Genomic DNA, 18,801 nt, shown 5'->3' with positions numbered 1-18,801 from the left:
CATTTTTTTTTTTTTTTTTTTTTTTTGAGACAGAATCTTGCTCTGTCACCTAAGCTGGAGTGCAGTGGTGTGATCTCGGCTCACCGCAACCTCCACCTCCCAGGTTCAAGCAATTATCCTGCCTCAGCCTCCCGAAGAGCTGGAATTACAGGCACGCACCACAACACCCCTGGCTAATTTTTGAATTTTTTTTTTTTTTTGTATTTTTTTAGTAGAGACAGGGTTTCACCATGTTAGCCAGGATGGTCTTGATCTCCTGACCTCGTGATCCACCCATCTTGGCCTCCCAAAGTCCTGGGATTACAGGCTTGAGCCACTGCACCCAGCCTAATTTTTGTGTTTTTAATAGAAACGGGGTTTCACCATGTTGGTCAGAATGGTCTCGAACTCCTGACCTCAAGTGATCTGCCTGCCTCAGCCTCCCAAAGTGCTGGGATTACAGGCGTGAACCACCCACCACACTTGGCCAGGAATGCATTCTTTTCAGCATGTTGAGAAACCTGATTGATAAAGCATGTTTTTTTTTTTTTTTTTTTTTTTTTTTTTTTAATTTCAATAGACGCTAAACACAGAGGGATTACTGGTATTCTGGTATTTGACTGCAAAAACATTTTCAATTTGATGCCTGGAGTCCCTGCTGGTTTTTTAGCTCAGAAGAAAGATATTACATAGATCCTGGCTTCAGGGCCAATTTTGTATATTTTTTAATTAAATGTATTAATTTTCTCCGGGAAGCATTTCCATCCCAAATTGGACATTAAGACTGTTGCCAAAATGTTTACTTTTGTGTATTAATAATAGTATATATGAAGAAATAACCCATCGTGATGTTTAACTTCTTCCCTGATTCGTGAGTAGAATCCCTGCAGATAAGAATCTATACACAAGATATTATTGATGGTATATAAGAGGAGTTTATTTTTTCCAGTTTCGGCACTTTCTAAATTTCCTATAATGAACACATCTCGCTCTCATAGAGGGAAAAAAATCCATGTCGTAGACAGAATGTTTTTTTTTAATTGAAGATCCTGTAACTCATAGTAAACATGGATTTATGACTACACAGAGATAGAAATCCACTTAATGTAGTTATCACCCCACCTTAGCAAAATACAAGTAATCCCCTGCCTGCATTTTGTACTTTTTATTGAAATTTTAAAATAAACATAGAGAATGCCCATGTCTGCATCACCTCCTTCCACAATGAAGGGCATTCACCAGCCTTGTCTCTGCCCCTGCCCCTTGCTGGAGCATGAAGCACACAAACACGGTAGAGGAGGTTCACCTGCAACGCCGTGCCCGTGCTCCCCGAGTAATCTCAGACAGTAATGACCCTCCTGCCTGTTCAGCCTCGACTTGGCTGACGCGGCGTCTGCTCCTCCTCCTGGCCCTCGCCCACACCCCAGTGGGGCATCCCATGCCCTTGTGGGAACCCTGCAGTGTTGGTGCAGGTCTCAACCAGGGTGCTGGGTGCTTTAGGACAGGAGATCTGTTCCCTAACTCCCTAACTGGTCTTGTGGGTAACATGGCTCCCAAATAAAGACACGAGCGGAGTTAGCCGCCAGCACTCCTGACAGGCCAGGACTTGGGCCCCGGGAGCCCACAGCTCCACTGCATCATGACAAATGTCAGACAAGATGGAAGCTCAGGATGTGACAGCGTTTTTAATGCAAAGTCAACCACGAGCATCTTTTCCCATGTATTTATTAGACGTGAAATAGCAGGACTTCACAGCCCCGTTTGCATATTTTCCTACTCCGCAGACGAATAATATTTTCAGGGAAGGCGGCACAGTCTGTGCCGTCGCAATCGGGTGACTGTGGGGGATGAGGGACGATGATTTTCCAGGAGGCCCCTGGGGTCAGAGGACTCCTAGAGGGGGTTTCCAGCCACTCAATCGCAGATGGATGGCCTGTTGATGTTGTAACTGGGGTGGAAGTTGAGCCGGTCACAGGAGGTGATGTAGTTATCAGGGCCAGTCACGATGCTTTTCTCCAGGTAAACATTGAGAGTGTTGTTCCGGAACATTCCGCCCGCTGCAAGTTGTTGGGAAAATTGACTCGAATTTGGATAAAATACTTTCTAGAAGAGATGAAGGAACACGGATGAATGATGTATAATACTCTTGAGCAATCCGTTGAATATTTTTGAAAGAAAAATAAGAATTTGTAAGAAGATACAGAGAAGCCAGATGGGGTAGGATGGCCTGGCTCACCCCAGACCATCCTAACCCATGCCCGATGCCTGGCACTTGCTGTTAACACTGCCCCTTGCACTGTTCGAGGGATAGAGGGGTAGGCTGCAGGGCCACCTATGTGCCATCTCTACCTCAGGATGTGGCTGTGAGCATCGCCTTGGGGGTCAGGCCTGGAGTCACCCCCAGGTCTGCTTTTCCTCACTGTGCTACTCTGGGAAAGCTGCCAGCCCTCTCTGAACTTCATTTTCTCTTCTATGGAATAGAAATGATATTCACATCAGTGGGTTTCAATCTTAACTGGGGCCGGGCACGGTGGCTCACGCCTGTAATCCCAGCACTCTGGGAGGCCGAGGCAGGTGGATCACAAGGTCAGGAGTTTGAGACCAGCCTGGCCAACATAGTGAAACTCCATCTCTACTAAAAATACAAAAATATTAGCCAGGCGTGGTGGCGGGCACCTGTAATCCCAGCTACTCAGAAGGCTGAGGCAGGAGAATTCCTTGAACCCGGGAGGCGGAGGCTGCAGTGAGCCAAGATCGTGCCATTGCACTCCTGCCTGGACAACAAGAGCAAAACTCCATCTCAAAAAAAAAAAAAAAGATGATAACCTTCACTGGGAATTTGAATCATCTGTAAAGCTTTAACGACACCAATGCCCATACCTCACCAGCCCAGTGGTCTGGGCAGGGGCTGCCCTATGGAGGTTGAGAAGGGGTGTACTGAGGCCACTCGTGTGGGCGGGCACCCAGCAGTAGGAGTTATTCTAGCAAGACAGCATCATTAGGTGACTGTGACATTCCTGAAGCCTGAAGCTAGTGGCCTGGACCTCTGCCAAATATTTTACCCTGTCGTCCTTAGAGGATCCTGTGTCATGCGTATCACCTGATGTTTCATCTCCTTGGCAAGAAACAAGTGCAAAGAGAAAACTTCTTTTTGTTTTTGAGAAGTTTTAGATCTATAGAAAAATTGAACAGAAAGTACAGAGAGTTCCCAAATTATCTCCCTCAGCACACAGTGTCCCGTGTCCTCAGCATGTTGCACTGGTGTGGCCCATTTGTTACAGTGAAGCCAGTGTTGATACTTTATTAGTAACTAAAGTCCACATTCTACAGGTGGGACAAATGTATCATGACAGGGACCCACCCTCGCAGTATCGTGGAGAGGAATTCCCTTCAGTGCACTTTTTTTTTTTTGTGAGATGGAGTTCTTGCTCTCGTCCCCCAAGCCGGAGTGCAATGGCGCCATCTCAGCTCACTGCAACCTCCGCCTCTGGGTTCAAGCCATTCTCCTGTCTCAGCCTCCTGAATAGCTGCAATTACAGCTGCCCAACACTAAGCCCGGCTAATTTTTGTATTTTTAGTAGAGACGGGGTTTTGCCATGTTGGCCAGGCTGGTCTCAAACTCCCGACCTCAGGTGATCTGCCCGCCTCGGCCTCCCAAAGTGCTGGGATTACAGGTGTGAGTCGCCGCGCCCAGCCCTTCAGTGCACTTTTTAATGCAAAGCATTCATCTCCTGTTCTCACATGGGAGGTAAACAGCTTCTCCGGCATCCACCCTTGGTCACGAAACTGGAAAAGAGACCCCAGATGGAGCAGGCGGATAAGAAGCAGGAAAACCTCCTTGGAAACTTGTCAAGAGTACCTCATGCCTCCTATCCCACTGCCTGCTCACATCAGTGACCTGAAGGCTCCTACCATTTACAGTAGGAACATCTTTTCATGGCCTTTTATAAAACCTAAAACATCTGGACCCATGTTAGTGAGTGTGCTGGGTTTTTTGTTTGTTTGTTTGTTTGTTTGCTTGTTTGTTTTGGTGACAGGGTCTGGCTCTGTCACCCAGGGTGGAGTGCAATGGCACGATCATGGCTCACTGCAGCCTCAACCTCCTGGGTTCAAGCAATCCTCCCACCTCGGCCTCCTGAATAGCTGGGACTACAGGTGCATGCCATCACACCCAGCTAATTATTTTATTTTATTTTGGTAGGGATGGGGTCTCACTATGTTGCCCTGGCTAGTTTTGAACTCCTAGCCTCAAGTGATCCTCTCACCTCAGCCTCCCAAAGTGCTGGGATTACAGGCGTGAGCCACCGCACCCAGCTGTGTCTGGTCTTTGTCATAGAAATACCTGACCCCCAGGGAAAACTCAGGGTCGTCTGATTATGGGAGAGTGCTCCAGCATTTTTAGGTAAGTAATCTTCTCACCAGAGCTCAGTCACTCACACAATACAACTAAATAAGCACTGACCAGACCTTTACAATGATGAATGCCTTGACGAAGAAAAAACGCCCACAACATTCTCACCCCAAAATGGCTGGCCCAGTGTCCCAGGTGTGCAGGAGACACCGCACTAACCCCTCTGTCCATTCACCTGGATCTTCATGGGGTTTGGTGTGAGGAGGTTCTAGGAGGGCCATCCTGGAGTCTGAGGTCAAGTTCAAAAAGGGTTTGGCTTCCCCAATGGCCCACAGGCTCCTGTGCCCGCAATACACCTTGCCCACCCACAAGCTGTGCTGTCAGCCAGTACTGCCTCTTAAGGTCACATTTTAACATCTCATAAAGTGTAATTCCAGAAAAAAAGTAGCCCTCCATTTATTTGCCTCAGAACTGAGCACTGTAAGTTGCAGGAGATGGTTGCGTGTGTGTGTGTGTGTGTGACTGCTGTGTGTGTGCTTGGGTGTGTGGGGACAGGGTGATGTCAGCAAGTCTATATCCTCCTCTTTTAAAACACTCCACTCCCAAATTCATTCACTCATTTAGTTCCATCCTACCCTCTCCCAAAACGATTTGGGGAACCTCCCTCCTCCCCATTTGTGATGTTGGAACTTTGGCCTCCTCCCTAGGTGCACCCCTCCCCGTCTCATTGTTGTTCTCATTGAGAACCCCAGGTTTTTAGCCTCTTCTTTAAGGTTGCCCACCCCCTGGCCCTCCCCATGCCCGGTCTTGCATCCCACTTACGGGCATCTCGTGCACAGTGGGGGCTCTGCTCCCGTAAGCCTGGTTACTGGTCCTGTACACCGAGATAGCCTTCTGGGTCCTGGTAGATGAGAAACACTCTATTTTCATTCATTTAATCTAATTCTGCACAAGCCACAGCCTTGTATTTGGTTGACAGCACTCCACTGGAAATGCCCCCAAAGAAAGAGCAATGTGCCTGGGCTGGTGATGCAGCCTCAAAGGCAGCCTCTGGGAGTACCTGGCTGATGACCGTTCTGAATGGCCTGGCCTCTCCGGCCCCCTCTGCTCACCATGTCCCTGCTCTTCCAAGGCAGGCCAAAGCCCTAAAGAGCAGGCAGCCAGCAAGTGCTGACCCCCAGCCCTGGCAGGACCTTGGCACATGCTGCAATTTCTGGGTAACTTAGCTTGTCAGGAGTGGAGGCTTGGCCTCTAGACCCTGCCACCCAGAGGGTCCCTCTGCCTCTGAGCCCTCACCCTCGCTGAGGTCATGCTTCTATCGGTACCACTGCCCCTACCTGTCAGCAGGACAGGCTACTGAGAAGCTGCAGGACCACACCTTAGCTCTACTTTATACTCCTAGATCTTGGCCAAGTTGTTCTTTCTACATTCCAGTGGTCTCAATGGGAGAACGAGGATACTAACAGACCCTGCCCTAGAGGACTGTTGAGGGACCAAATGTGTGAGCACGGCAAGATGCTTGCACCTGCCTACAGGAATTTTCTTACTGCTTCTTAGCCTGCAATGCCCTGTGGCAGCTCACAGCTGGCTAAGTCTACAGCCAGACTGCAGACTTGCTGCAGGTGCTGCTGTGCTCACGCCCCGCAGCGGGGTTTCAGGATAGAGAGGAGAGGAGACTCACCCGACACAAAACAGTGGAGCTGAGACCACAACTGGGCTTTCTCCCCGCTACGGCCCTGCCCCTCACTGACCCTATCCCCACTTCCTTGTATGAGGCTCTGGGGAACACTTTCGCCGCTCACTAGTGGACAATGACAGCGCGGGCCCCGGATGACCACTCGATCCTCTTGATTTCTGCAGTTAGGACCTTGGGGGTGTCTTGCGAGGTCTCTCACACACGGGGCTATGGAGCAGTGGACGTCAGGACCAGGCGCGCCCCACCTTCCTCACCTGTAGCCCCGGAACCACCCCGGGTTGTTGAACCTGCCCGGCAGGTCCGCGCTTACGCGGTAGTAGTCGCTGGTCCTCTCAGGCGGGGCCGTGGCCTTGGGCTCCACAGGCTCCGCGCACGCTCTGGGGCTTTCCTCCGCCATTGCGCCTGGAGAAGCGGGACTCGGCGGCGTCCTGTTGCCAAGCGACGGCCAGGTCCCGTGACTGGGGGCGGAGCGGGGGGGGGGGCCTTAAAGGCACCGCCCATGGGCGGTGCTTCTCTGCGGGCTTGTTGGGAACCTGCCAAGCGAGTCCCGAAGGACCGGGAAGGTCGGGACGGCGAGAGATTCCCTGCTGGGACCGTCGTATGGGGCAGCCCTTGGTCCCCAGCCACCCTTGAGGGGACCGGGCCACCCCAGCATCGGGGCGTGGACTCCCGGGCGAAAGGAATCCCAGGGCCTGGGACCCCGCCAGCCGGGTGACGGGGTTTGAGCACTGCAGGTCCACTCGGCAGGCAACGATTGGACGCTTGCTGTCCAGTGGACTCCAGGGATGATATGCCCCTCAGCACCCCGAGTCTAAATTGAGACCCGAGATCTTGCTAACTTTATGAAATTCTCTTAAGTCAAATATCGTTTAAATATTAAAAACAGTTTTGGAGCGCGAGAGGTTGCGCGGGACGTGGTTCACAGCTCACGTGGCGGGAGGCGAGGGTCCCCATCGCCCAGCGGGCTCCCTCAAGGGTCAGGGGCCTCCCGGGCTGGCCGGGCCCATTAGCAGGGCGGGGCGAGCTGCAAGGCGAGGACGGTGGCTCCACTCCCGGCCCGAGACTCTCAAGCCCGGGACTCCGGGCCCTGCCCCCGAGGCTGCCCCGCCCCCGCAGGGAGGTCCCAGCCGTCTGGCGACGGCGCTGTGGCTCCTCCGGGCCTGTAGGCGGCACTGCGGCCCCGCGCGGACGGCGGCGGGAGGGGAGGCCGCTCGGCCCGGCCCGGAGAGAGGCCTCGCTCCGCCCCGCGTCCCCGCCATGGCGACCGCCCCGGCCGTGTTGCCCCGAATGCTCGACGCGGGTGAGCGCGCCCTTGCGGATCCCTGGGGAGGATGATGCAGAGGAGGCGCGGGGACCCGAGGGAGCGGCGGGGACGCGGAGGGGACCTGGGGCGAGCGCGGGGGGGACTCGAGGAGGGCGCGGGGACGCAGAGGGGATCTGTTGGGGATGCGGTGGGGGGCGAGCGTGCTGCATCCGGGACGCAGCGCCAGGACCTCTGTCTGCTTCCCCCCAGGTGCCCTTGCCCCGTCGCGCTGGCTGGCGTTCCTCGGAAAGGCGACCCCCGGGCCTACTCGGCCGAGCCGCAGGACGCTTGGAAGCGCGGCGACCCCTGTGATCCGCGAGTCTGAGGACGGTACCGGTAACACTGGGCGCCCAGCCGAGTCAGGTGGGAACGAGGAGAGGCCGGCAGCCGCGGGAGATGCGAACCCTGGAGGGGCCTGGGCGCTGCACGTGGTCGAAACTGCGTGCCCGGCCGGGCTCCTCCCACTCCCGTGCTGGCCACCTGAGACCACAAGGTGGGGAGGTGCCAGAAAGACCTGAGAAACCCGCTGGGCCCCTCTCTTTTTCTCTTCTGGCTTCCAAGTAAGACCAAGGGACGGGGTTGACCAGGTTCGACCAGGCTCACCCAGGAGCAAGGTCGGGATCAGAACCTGGCTCCAGCCCTCTGTTTCCTGAAAAGGTCCCTGTGCTTCCAGGTCTTTCCTGGGGCTGGGAGGCTCCCGGCTGCCCACCGCGGTGTCACAGGAGGCACTTGGGAGCAGGGGTGGGCGGGAACTGCGCTTTGCCTGTCTCTGCTGCCACCGGTGGGAGACACAGCGTCGCTCCTCCTCCCTGCTGTAGATTTCAACGACAAGATTCTGAATGAGCCCCTCAAGCACTCTGACTTCTTCAATGTCAAGGAACTGTTTTCCGTGAGAAGCCTCTTTGATGCCCGAGTGCATCTGGGACACAAAGCTGGCTGTCGGCACAGGTAGGTAACATCCCCATCTGAGCTGTAGCGGTTCCTGGAGGGCTTGGGACCTGGGACCTGCCCCGGTTCTAGGGCCACTTTTGAACTGGCCTGTGTCAGTTTTAGGTGATTACAGCCCTTCCTCCTCCACATGGGAACACGGAGCCCCACACAGAAGCAGCAGTTCACTCCCCAGCTTGGCGGGGGCTCTTGTGTGCCTTGGCGTGCTGCTCACGGCCCTTAGTAGGGCAGGCCTGCTGGGGGATGCAGAACTCCACGGGTTCAGAAATGGAAAGGCTGAGGGCAGAGCCTGTGAGGCTGGCCCCCCCTGGATTGGGCAGGGCTTTCTGGGCTGTGGGGAGGAGGAGTGACTGGTCCTGTATTCTCACATGGTCATTTTGACTGTTGTGGGGAGAGGGGATGGGAGGGGCAGGTTGGGAGGCCTGGGAGGAAGCTGGTGTGGGTGTCCAGGGCGAGGGTGGTGGGGCTTAAATCACAACAGCAGAAGAGCTAGAGCAGCAGGTGGACATGAGGCAGCAGGGTAGAGCCAGTGGGCCTTGGGCTGGGGTCGGAGGTGGCTGGGGCCAATGGGATCAAACACCTGCTCTTTGCCTGGAGCCTGGTGCTGGTTACCGAGATGGTGAAAACCAGGGGAGACCTGTGGGCCATCACAAGCTTGGTTCCTATGAGGTGTGAACTCTTTGCTGCCCCAGTGGAGAGATCACACGGGTACCAGGAGGGATGGGCTCCCAGGGAGCCATCAGCATCAGGGGCTTGTGGCTGTTTCCAGAGCATCAGAAAAGGAGGTCGGAGGTGGAGTCCTGGGCACTCCAGTGTTTGGAGTCAGTGAAGAGGGACGGCCGGGGGTGGAGGGATGTGGTTGTCTGTTGATGCTGCTGAGAAGTGAATTCAAGGGTGTGACTTTGGCGGGATGGAGGTCGCCAGTGTCTTGATGGGCAGGGTTGCTTGAGAGGAAGGGACAGAACCCAGTGGGAGTAGACTGGAGGTCAGGACCTGGGAACTGCAAACGTGGATGACTCGCCTGCCATGCACTGAGAGGCAAGGGTGTCTCCCATGCCCCGCTCTTCCTCAGCCCCTGCCAGCAGCAGTCCAGTGCCCTGGATCAGGGTTCTCCTCCCAGGCTTGGCCACTGCTGCCCTGATTCCTTAATGCTTTTGGCCCAGAGCACCCCCCTAAGTCCAACCCCAGGGGGGCCTTGTCCTCAAAGCCTCGGGAAGAGGAGAGTGACGGAGGGGGCTGCCCCGTGAGCCGCACGGGGCTGAATGTCCTTTTGGTGTCATGTTGGATGTCCACACATCCATATGGGGTCAGTTCTATTAGGATTCCCTCGGGAAGAGGTAGAGGGTCGGAGGGGTTAAGCCATGAGACGAGGCGTGCAGAGGGGTGGCCTGGACAGGTCTGCACTGCTGTCTGTCCACACGGGGAGCGTTGCAAACTGTGCTTCCCAGCCCATAGTGCCCCGAAGAGGAGCTCGGGAGTCCCTGGTGGGCGTCTGTGTTCTTGCAAGGGGCCAGTGGAGTTGGCCCGGTGAACTCTCATCCCCCTTGCCCTGGTGGGGTCTCTGGCAGGTTTATGGAGCCATATATCTTTGGGAGCCGCCTGGACCAGGACATCATCGACCTGGAACAGACAGCCACGCACCTCCAGCTGGCCTTGAACTTCACCGCCCATGTGGCCTACCGCAAGGGTATCATCTTGTTTATAAGCCGCAACCGGCAGTTCTCGTACCTGATTGAGAACACGGCCCGCCACTGTGGCGAGTACGCCCACACTCGCTACTTCAAGGGCGGCCTGCTGACCAACGCGCCCCTCCTCTTTGGCCCTGCAGTCCGCCTGCCGGACCTCATCATCTTCCTGCACACGCTCAACAACATCTTTGAGCCGCACGTGGCCGTGAGAGACGCAGCCAAGATGAATATCCCCACGGTGGGTATCGTGGACACCAACTGCAACCCCTGCCTCATCACCTACCCCGTACCCGGCAACGACGACTCCCCGCCAGCCGTGCACCTCTACTGCAGGCTCTTCCAGACGGCCATCACCCGGGCCAAGGAGAAGCGGCGGCAGGTTGAGGCTCTGTATCGCCTGCAGGCCCAGAAGGAGCCCGGGGGCCAGGGGCCAGCCCACCCTCCTGGGGCCGACGTGAGCCGTTCCCTGTGATGTTCACTCAACTCCTCCCAAAGCAAACCACAGCCAAGCCTGTTTGAGCTGGGAGTCCCCTTCCCCAGCCCTGGGTCAGCGGCATCTTCAGTCCTTGTTACTTACTTAGCTGACGTCACAGTGCAGACATCCGCTGTTGTGCCTCAGAGCCAGTGGCTGAGCAGGCCGACCTTGCATCTGCATTTGCTCTGTGGGAAACAGCACAGAGGGTGAGTGATGTGTGCAGAACGGTCCCTTGGCTGCAGTTAGGACCTCAATGGCTGGTGTGGCCGAGCTACTGGAAGACGCTGCTGTGCCTGTGATCCGAGCAGCCCTCCCTTCACCCTGACCCCTGACCTTTGTCAGGAAGGTGCAGTTTTTCTTCTCAATCTAAATGCCTTTCAGGTGGGCTGCTTCCTTGGCTGCCTGGTTCCAGGGGGCTGTTTTGTAATGAGATGCTGCAGGCAAGCTGCTCAGAGGCTCCCAGCTGGGTTGGTGGGACAGCCAGGCCAGACGACCTGATCCCAGCAAAAATAAAACTCAGATTTGGGCAAAATCTTGGAGATTTGGAGATTTGGAGACTTGGAGTTTGGGGTTCTGCCTCAAATGCGTTTGCTTTCGTCCATGTGGTGTGGCTTTTTTTTTCAGGCATGCACTGGGGCCCCAGTGATGGGAGATGGGACAGGCACTGTGTGTGTGAGGGGCATGAATGAGGTCAGCAGAGGTGCCAGCCGCCACTAGAGGGCACCGTCTTCAGCAGTGGAGCTCCAGACAAGCCCACAGCCCGGCCAGCCTCATTCATCAGAACAGGCTTGGTGTGTTCTCAATTTCAGGAAAGATGGGCACGTGCTGACAGGGACGCTTAACACCCCTCACCTGTGGGAACACAGCCGTGTTCTGGGACAAGCTGCGGCCTCCTCTCGGCTCCATCCCGAGCTGCTTAGGACATAGGCCCCTCTCCCCCATGCTCCTGACCACCCAAGGAGCTGTCTTGGCAGAATCTGGGCAGCAAGGCTGTATGGAGTCTGGTGCCCTGGGTAGGGCAAGGCCTGCCCTGCAAGAGCAGCACAGGGCGATGGGAGGCCGGAGTCCAGCGTCCATCCCTGTCCCTTCAGGGTTAGGCTGGCGAGGGGTTCATGGTAGGGGTCCCCGGGGGTGTCACGGGTTTGTGATGTGGGCAGGACAGGGAGCTGAGCTTCAGGTTGGTCTCTGGCCAGCATGGCTTTCATTTGCAAAGCCGAAGTTTGAAGATTGCAGGTGTATAAAGGCAGGTGAAGTGAGGGCCCCTCCAGGGCTCCCCCCAGAATCCCTCTCAGGGTGTGCAGGTGAGATACCCTGAGCTGGGTCTCCTGTCCCACCGTGCTGGGGAGGCCAGCTGTGGGGAGCCAGGACCCCGGAGATGAGACAGCAGTATCAAATACTAGGCACTGATCGGGCAGCTTCTAGGAGGTGCCCCTCTAGTTGCGACTGGGCCTCCCGCCGGAGAGGCCATTGTACCTTTTGTCCATGCCAGGCCCTTCCCTGCTAAGCCACTGGCAGCAGGGGAGGGCATTGCAGGCAGGCCCAGGGTTGGGACAGCAGGAGACACAGTGGGGTGCAAACACAGGAGGGATGGGGCAGTCTCTTCTGGCCATTAATTTTGAGGCCAGGTGGAGCGAGCAGCCCAGGCAGTGCTGTTGCTAACCCAAGAAACCTTGTAAGAATGATGGGGGCTGGCAAGCCCCAGGCAGGCTCCCTGGGTCCCGACCGGTCCCCTTTACCTTGTGCCGATGACCTGCCTGGCTCCTGCTGTCCTTCTCCCACTGGCCCCTGCACCCCGCACAGGCTGGTGAGGACCTGCTGAAGAGCCACGAGTGGGCGCTTGCTGGGCTTCCAGGGCAGGAGGGGCCCTGGCCGAAGGGATGACCCAGTGGATAAGCAGGCACCAGTGACCATGAGGAGCAGGGAGGGATGGGAAGGGTGCAGTGCAGAGGCCGTGGGGGCCATGCTGGGACAACCAGGGTGGGCCTAAGGGCCCCTTCCGGAAGTGGAAAGAGCCACGTCCCAGGATTCTGAGGGACTCTGGGTGAAACAAGGGTTGAGGGCTAAGGGGATGTGGTCTCGCTGACCCCATCCTTGACCCTGCCAGGAGGGGCCCTCCAAGATTTCCACCCTGGAGATGAACCCCAAGAGCCCTCAGAAGAGGCCAAAGGAGACGGTGAGAGTGCCTGAGGCTGGGGAAGGGCAAGGGAGTGGCCTTAGTACTGGGGAGAGGGGCCCCCCAGCCGTTTTCTCCCTTGGCCACAATGCCTGCAGGCCCCATTAGAGGTGGCCTTCTCTGGAGTGCGGCAGGACTGTGCCTGGACCAGCTGGTGTTCCAGACGGTGGGGAAGACCAGAGGCAGCCACCAGCGGACAGGCCTGGCAGAGCCGGCTCAGGGCAGGTTGGGGTGGGTAGGGCCAAGAAGCCTTTCCATCCCTGCCGAGGCTGGGCCACTCCCATCCCTGAGGCCCGGAGGATCCCCATTTGCCTGGAGGAGCTCAGGCAGCCCCCTCCGTCAGCACAGGCCAGGCTTCCACTCTGATCCTCTGCACCGCTCCCTGGGTGTGTGGGGGGAGGGGATAGGAGGGGACGGCCTGCCCTGGGCAAGAGCAGGGTTCTGGGGCAGGAGCCTAGGGGCCCATGAGGATGGAGGCCAGTTGGGCCAGCCGATGCCCTCTGCTGATGTGGGCCCCAGCCCTTGAGATGGATCTCGTGTCATCCTGGCTGGAGGTCTGCACAGACATGGCTCTGTGGCTGATCGGGGGAGTGGAAGGTCAGGTGGGCGGAACTGACAAGGGCGGGGCCCAGCTCTGATGTTCCTAGGTCGCTGTCTCTGCAGAGCTCCACGCAGGACACTGGCCAAGGGGGGACCCCCACTCTCTCCCCAAGTGAGGGACAGGGGCTCCTCAACACCAACAAGGGCCAGCGCTGGCTGGGGGTGCAAGTGTCCTGGGGAGGTCTCCACAGCCTGGGCCCCTGAGTGGCTGGGAAGGCCTCCTGCCCAGATGCCCCCAGGTGGCTCCCAGGGTCCTCCCAGGACTCTGCCTCTCCAGCGGCCCACAGTCCCAACCCCAGCACCCTAGGCCTCCTCCTGCCCTCACTGCACCACCATCTGGCCCCAACCTGGCCAGGTGCAAAGTGACTTTTCATATTTCTATAGGAATAGCCAAGAAATTCTTCCTAGACTTCTCCATTTCATATTATGGCGATGAGCAACTGTATTTTGTTCCTGTTCAGGTTTGGGCCATCCTCCCTTTGGCCCACTCCAGAATGAAAATGAGTCAGCCCTGTTCCTGGATGAGACCTGCAGGGTGGGAGTCCCCACGCAAGCTCCACAGAGAAGCTAGAGCGTCACCTGGGGGCAGAGCAGCAACCATTCCTCGTTCCTGCTTTCCTGGGCACGTGTGGAAGGTTTGCCCCCACCCCACAGACGCTGGACCTGCTGTTCCACAGGCGAGCATGTCCCGCTCCACTACACAGGGGCTCCTCGTTCCCACACCCACCGACTGTGGGTCTCGGCAATGCCACTTCACCCCTCTGAGCCTCGGTTGGTCTGTGTGAGAACTGGGAGCTAAGAGGACCTGGTGAGGCTGCTGTCAAGCCTGGGTGGGACGGGCCATGGAGAACGCTCTGCTCACGCCTGGCTCTGGGGAACAGGCTGCCCGGGCTGTGGTGTTCTTAGTTATGATTTTCCTCTCCCCTCCATGGGGAAACTCTCTGCCCCAGGCCTCACTTGTAAGTGCAAAGCAGTTTTCCCACCTGTAGAGAACATTCCAGGTTCCATGTGGGAGGTTCCCATCCTGGGTATAGCAGAGCAGGACCCTCTGGGGAGGACTGAAGAGCCCAAGGGCCACTCAGATACCTGAGAAGGAGCCGGTTGGGGCTCATTCATTCAACAAACATGAAGCTGCCCTCCTGGACCTCCCTGAACCCATGACTGTGTGTACACACTGATTAAACAGTGTGGAAATAAGGAACAGAATGTGGAGAGCCACCGAGGCAAATGTTCAGGACAGCTTTTGTTCTATTGAAGGTGTTTAAAGCCATGATTTTCTTGAAATATTTCCATGATTTAGCACAAGGAAAATCTTACAGATGAGGACACTCGTGTCCAGAAGGTGGAGACACCTGCTCTGGTCACAGCCAGTGTGGAATCTTGGCAGAGTTTGGGTCTCTGAAAGCAGACAGGGATGTGGAGACATGTTGTTTGCTGCAGATGATCCCAGGAAGCCTGAGGGATCACCTGGGAAGGTGGACCTGGAGGTGGGAAGCTGGCGAGTGACCTTGAGCAAATCCTGCAGTGGGGACCCCACTCAGCCTCACAGGAAGTCCAGGTCCCACCTGGATGGGCTCTGTCCCAATGGGCGGAGGGTTAGCCCTGGAATATTAATGCCTTTGCTCTGCTGGCTGGTGCAGTGTGTAGGAGAGGAAGCCCCCGTGGTGCCTGAGAGAGCCCTCAGGAAGGACACATGCAGGCGTTTCAGGGGATGCCGTGGCCTGATGGAGACCAGCTCCCCCAGCTGCAGGTGGACCCGGGTGGGCTGAGGAGACATGGGTGGGTCAGCAGCAGCACGGCCACCCCAGCTCTCCCAGATCCAAGGCACACTAGCCAGAATCTTGAGTGAGAATCAGGAAACAACAAGACAGACACATGAACCTTGATCAGCTGCCACATGCCTCTGGTGATCTAGAAGATTCTGCGCATGTGCAGGGCTGTGTCCACTCAGGAAAGACCAGAGAGGGTCCTAGCGTCCTAGCTATCTACTCATTCTTGGCTAAATGTGAGGACTTACACATGTGCAGAGGAGACAGGAGAAGGCCCCGAAGAAAAGAATATCCAGGGCAGACTGGTAAACTGCCAGAACCTCGAATGCATTCCCCACCCCACACACAGACCCACTGGCTCAAGGCATTTGGGCACCACCTCTCACCAGGTATTAGCTGATCACTAAGATATGGTGACCCAGGAACAACACTTAGGAAGCCAGAATTCAAAATAAAACGAATTAAAGTAAGCCATGTTAAGAATTAAAGTATGATGAAAATGACTCATTAGAGAAAATACATAAGGAGATAATCATTAATTAAAAAACTGAATAGATATTCTGGAGCTGAAAAGTTTAATAATCAAAATGAAATTCACTAGAAGGGATTGACAGCAGATCTGAGGAAAGAATCAAGGAACTTTGAAGGTAGATCAGTAAAAATGATCCAGTTTGAAGACGAACAGCAAAAGTTAATAATAAAGGAAGAGAAATGAACAGTGCCTTGAACCTGTGGGAAACAATCAACATATTAATATTCACGTAATCAGAGCTCAAGGAGAGGAGAAAGAGAAGGGACAGAAAAATTATTCAAAGAAGTATCTACTTGATACGAAAGGAAGCAGGAAAGGAGAAAAGACATGAGACATACCGGAAGCAGATAGCCAAATGGCAGAGATAAATCCAACCATAGCGATAATCAAATTAAATGTAAATGGATTAAATACTTCAATCAAAAGGCAGACATTGACACTGTGGATGAGAAACAAGATCCAACTTTATGCTATCTAGAGCCTAGAACAGAAACATTTCATATTCATAACACAAAATAGGTTGAAAGCAAAATGATGGGAAAACAAGTACCATGCAAACCATAACCATGAGATCTGGAGTAGTTTTATACATATATCAATATTTTTTGTTTGTTTTGTTTTGAGACGGAGTTTCACTTGTGTTGCCCAGGCTGGGGTGCAATGGCACAATCTTGGCTCACTGCAACCTCCGCCTCCCAGGTTCAAGTGATTCTCCTGCCTCAGCCTCCTGAATAGCTGGAATTACAGGCATGTGCCACCAGGCCCAGCTAATTTTTGTGTTTTTTTAGTAGAGACAATGTTTCACCATGTTGACCAGGCTGGTCTCAAACGCCTGCCTCAGTCTCCTAAAGTGCTAGAATTACAAGCATGAGCCACCAGGCCTGGCCAGGAGGAGTTATATTAATATCAGACAAAATAGACTTTAAGATAAAGTGTTAACTAGAGATAAAGCCGGGCGCGGTGGCTCAAGCCTGTAATCCCAGCACTTTGGGAGGCCGAGACGGGTGGATCACAAGGTCAGGAGATCGAGACCATCCTGGCTAACACCATGAAACCCCGTCTCTACTAAAAAATACAGAAAACTAGCCGGGCGAGGTGGCCGGCGCCTGTAGTCCCAGCTACTCGGGAGGCTGAGGCAGGAGAATGGCGTGAACCCGGAAGGCGGAGCTTGCAGTGAGCTGAGATCCGGCCACTGCACTCCAGCCCAGGAGACACAGCAAGACTCCGTCTCAAAAAAAAAAAAAAAAAAAAAAACTAGAGATAAAGAGGGGAATTTCATAATGAAGAGACCATTAATTATTCAGGAAGATAAAATAATTATAAATGTCTATGTATTTAACAGCACAGCCCTCTGAGTATATGAAAGTTATAGCCAGTATGATATGGCAAAAAAACAAAAACAAACAAGCAACAGCACCAAAACCAGAAACAAACAAATAAAAAAAGAATTAAAGAAGAGATTAAAGTTCAAAATTAGAAAGGAAGAAGTAAAATGACCTTTCTTAACAGAAAACATAATCCCGTGTGTGAAAAATCCTAAGGAATCACCAACGAACTGTAATAAATGAGTACTGCAGGGTCACAAGATTCCACATCAATATGCAAATATCAACTGAGTTTCTCTATCCTAGTAATAAGCAATCCATAAATTAAACCAAGAAAACAATTCCAATCACAACATCCCTGAAAAGAACAACATACTTTTTTTTAAGAAAGAACAAATTTAGCAAAAGAAGAAGACTTGCATACTGAAAACTATAAAATATAAAACACTGCTGAGAGAAATTAAGGATATTGTAAATGAATGGAGAGATACTCTATGGTATTAGAAGACTTGGTATTGTCAAGGTGGCAGATATCCCCAAACTGATGTACAGAGTCAACTCGATCACTAAGAAAATCCCAGTTGGATTTGCTTGTTTCCAAACATTGACAAGTTGATCTTAAAATGTATATGAGACACCAAAACATTATTTCAAAAGAAGGATAAAGTTGGAGGACTTACATTTCTCTCTTCAAAGCTTCCTAGAGTGACATCAGTCAGAACAGTGTCATCCTGGCATAAAAATGGGCACAAAGATCGATGGACTAAAGTTGGAGTCCAGTAATAAACGCTGACATTTGTGGTTTGTTGATTTTGAAAAGGTGCCAAGGCAGTTCTATAGGGAAACAGTAGAATTTCAACAAATGATGCTGGGATAATTGGATATCCTCATGAAAGAGATTTATTTAGGCCCGTACCTCATACCAAAAAATTAACTCAAAATGAATCGTAAATCTAGATGTTAGAGCCAAAAGTATAAAACATCTAGAAGAAAACATAGAACATCTTCAGGACTTCAGCCAGAGTTTTTAGATATATCATCAAAATCATAATCCATAAAAAAATGTATTTCATCAAAGTTTAAAACTTTTGTGATTCAAGAAATACCCATTATGAAAGAGAAGCCGGGCCGGGCGCGGTGGCTCAAGCCTGTAATCCCAGCACTTTGGGAGGCCGAGACAGGCGGATCACGAGGTCAGGAGATCGAGACCATCCTGGCTAACACGGTGAAACCCCGTCTCTACTAAAAATACAAAAAACTAGCCGGGCGAGGTGGCGGCGCCTGTAGTCCCAGCTACTCGGGAGGCTGAGGCAGGAGAATGGCGTAAACCCGGGAGGCGGAGCTTGCAGTGAGCTGAGATCCGGCCACTGCACTCCGGCCCGGGCGACAGAGCGAGACTCCGTCTCAAAAAAAAAAAAAAAAAAAAAAAAAAAAAAGAGAAGCCACAGACTGGAAGAAAATATTTGTAAATTATATGTCTAATAGAACTCTTACAACTAATAACAGGAAGACGAACAACTCAAACTAAAAATAAAAAGTAAAATGTAATTGAATATGCTTTTCACCCAAGAAGCATATTCATCCTGAATTTGCTTTTCACTTAGGAAGAAGGATGAGTGACTAGTAAGCACATGAAGCCACTCAGCATCATGAGTCATTCAGGAAATGCAGATCAAAACCACAATGAGACACCACTTCACACTGCGTAGAATGGCATTAGTCCAAAAAAAAAAAGGACAATAACAAGTATTGTCATCCATATGGAGAAACTGACACCCTCGCACATTGCTGGTGGGAGTGTGAAATGGTGCAGCCATCGTGAAAAACAATGCAGCATTTTTCTAAATGGTTAAGCGTAGTGTGGCTGATGACCCCCAGTTCAACAACTAGTCATATACCCAAGATAATAAAGAACATATGTCCTGTATCTGAATGATCATAGCAGCATTCCTCAGAATAACC

General features: G+C 53.3%; 2 protein-coding genes and 1 long non-coding RNA gene across 7 annotated transcripts; 1 reads left to right on the top strand and 2 right to left on the bottom strand.

The window, feature by feature from the left end:
* Window positions 1-1,645: 1,645 nt before the first annotated feature.
* On the bottom strand, window positions 1,646-7,347 carry C14H9orf116 (chromosome 14 C9orf116 homolog). 3 transcript variants are annotated; one of them, XM_023227603.2, is made up of 3 exons: window positions 6,281-7,347; window positions 5,153-5,231; window positions 1,646-2,082 (listed from the first exon to the last, which is right to left on the bottom strand). In XM_023227603.2, exons 1-3 carry the CDS (start codon window positions 6,421-6,423, stop codon window positions 1,894-1,896), a joined length of 411 nt encoding a protein of 136 aa, XP_023083371.1. In that variant the 5' UTR covers window positions 6,424-7,347; the 3' UTR covers window positions 1,646-1,893. The 3 variants fall into 3 exon arrangements, with proteins under 3 accessions (XP_023083371.1, XP_023083370.1, XP_026313283.1); XM_023227602.2 differs by having other exon boundaries at window positions 6,337-7,347; XM_026457498.2 differs by having other exon boundaries at window positions 1,953-2,078.
* On the top strand, window positions 7,148-10,973 carry MRPS2 (mitochondrial ribosomal protein S2). 3 transcript variants are annotated; one of them, XM_023227601.1, is made up of 5 exons: window positions 7,189-7,326; window positions 7,540-7,692; window positions 8,148-8,277; window positions 9,846-9,964; window positions 10,106-10,973. In XM_023227601.1, exons 1-5 carry the CDS (start codon window positions 7,284-7,286, stop codon window positions 10,435-10,437), a joined length of 777 nt encoding a protein of 258 aa, XP_023083369.1. In that variant the 5' UTR covers window positions 7,189-7,283; the 3' UTR covers window positions 10,438-10,973. The 3 variants fall into 3 exon arrangements, with proteins under 3 accessions (XP_023083368.1, XP_023083369.1, XP_023083367.1); XM_023227600.1 differs by having other exon boundaries at window positions 7,148-7,326; window positions 7,540-7,665; window positions 9,846-10,973; XM_023227599.1 differs by having other exon boundaries at window positions 9,846-10,973.
* On the bottom strand, window positions 9,578-12,252 carry LOC111553045. Its single transcript, XR_002734811.1, has 3 exons — window positions 12,177-12,252; window positions 10,543-10,625; window positions 9,578-10,005 (listed from the first exon to the last, which is right to left on the bottom strand). It is a non-coding gene; the product is annotated as an uncharacterized LOC111553045 (long non-coding RNA).
* Window positions 12,253-18,801: the final 6,549 nt, after the last annotated feature.

Source organism: Piliocolobus tephrosceles, chromosome 14 (assembly GCF_002776525.5).
Source record: "Piliocolobus tephrosceles isolate RC106 chromosome 14, ASM277652v3, whole genome shotgun sequence".
In the NCBI taxonomy this organism is placed as follows: domain Eukaryota; kingdom Metazoa; phylum Chordata; class Mammalia; order Primates; family Cercopithecidae; genus Piliocolobus; species Piliocolobus tephrosceles.
This window is presented reverse-complemented; position numbering and strand designations above follow the sequence as displayed.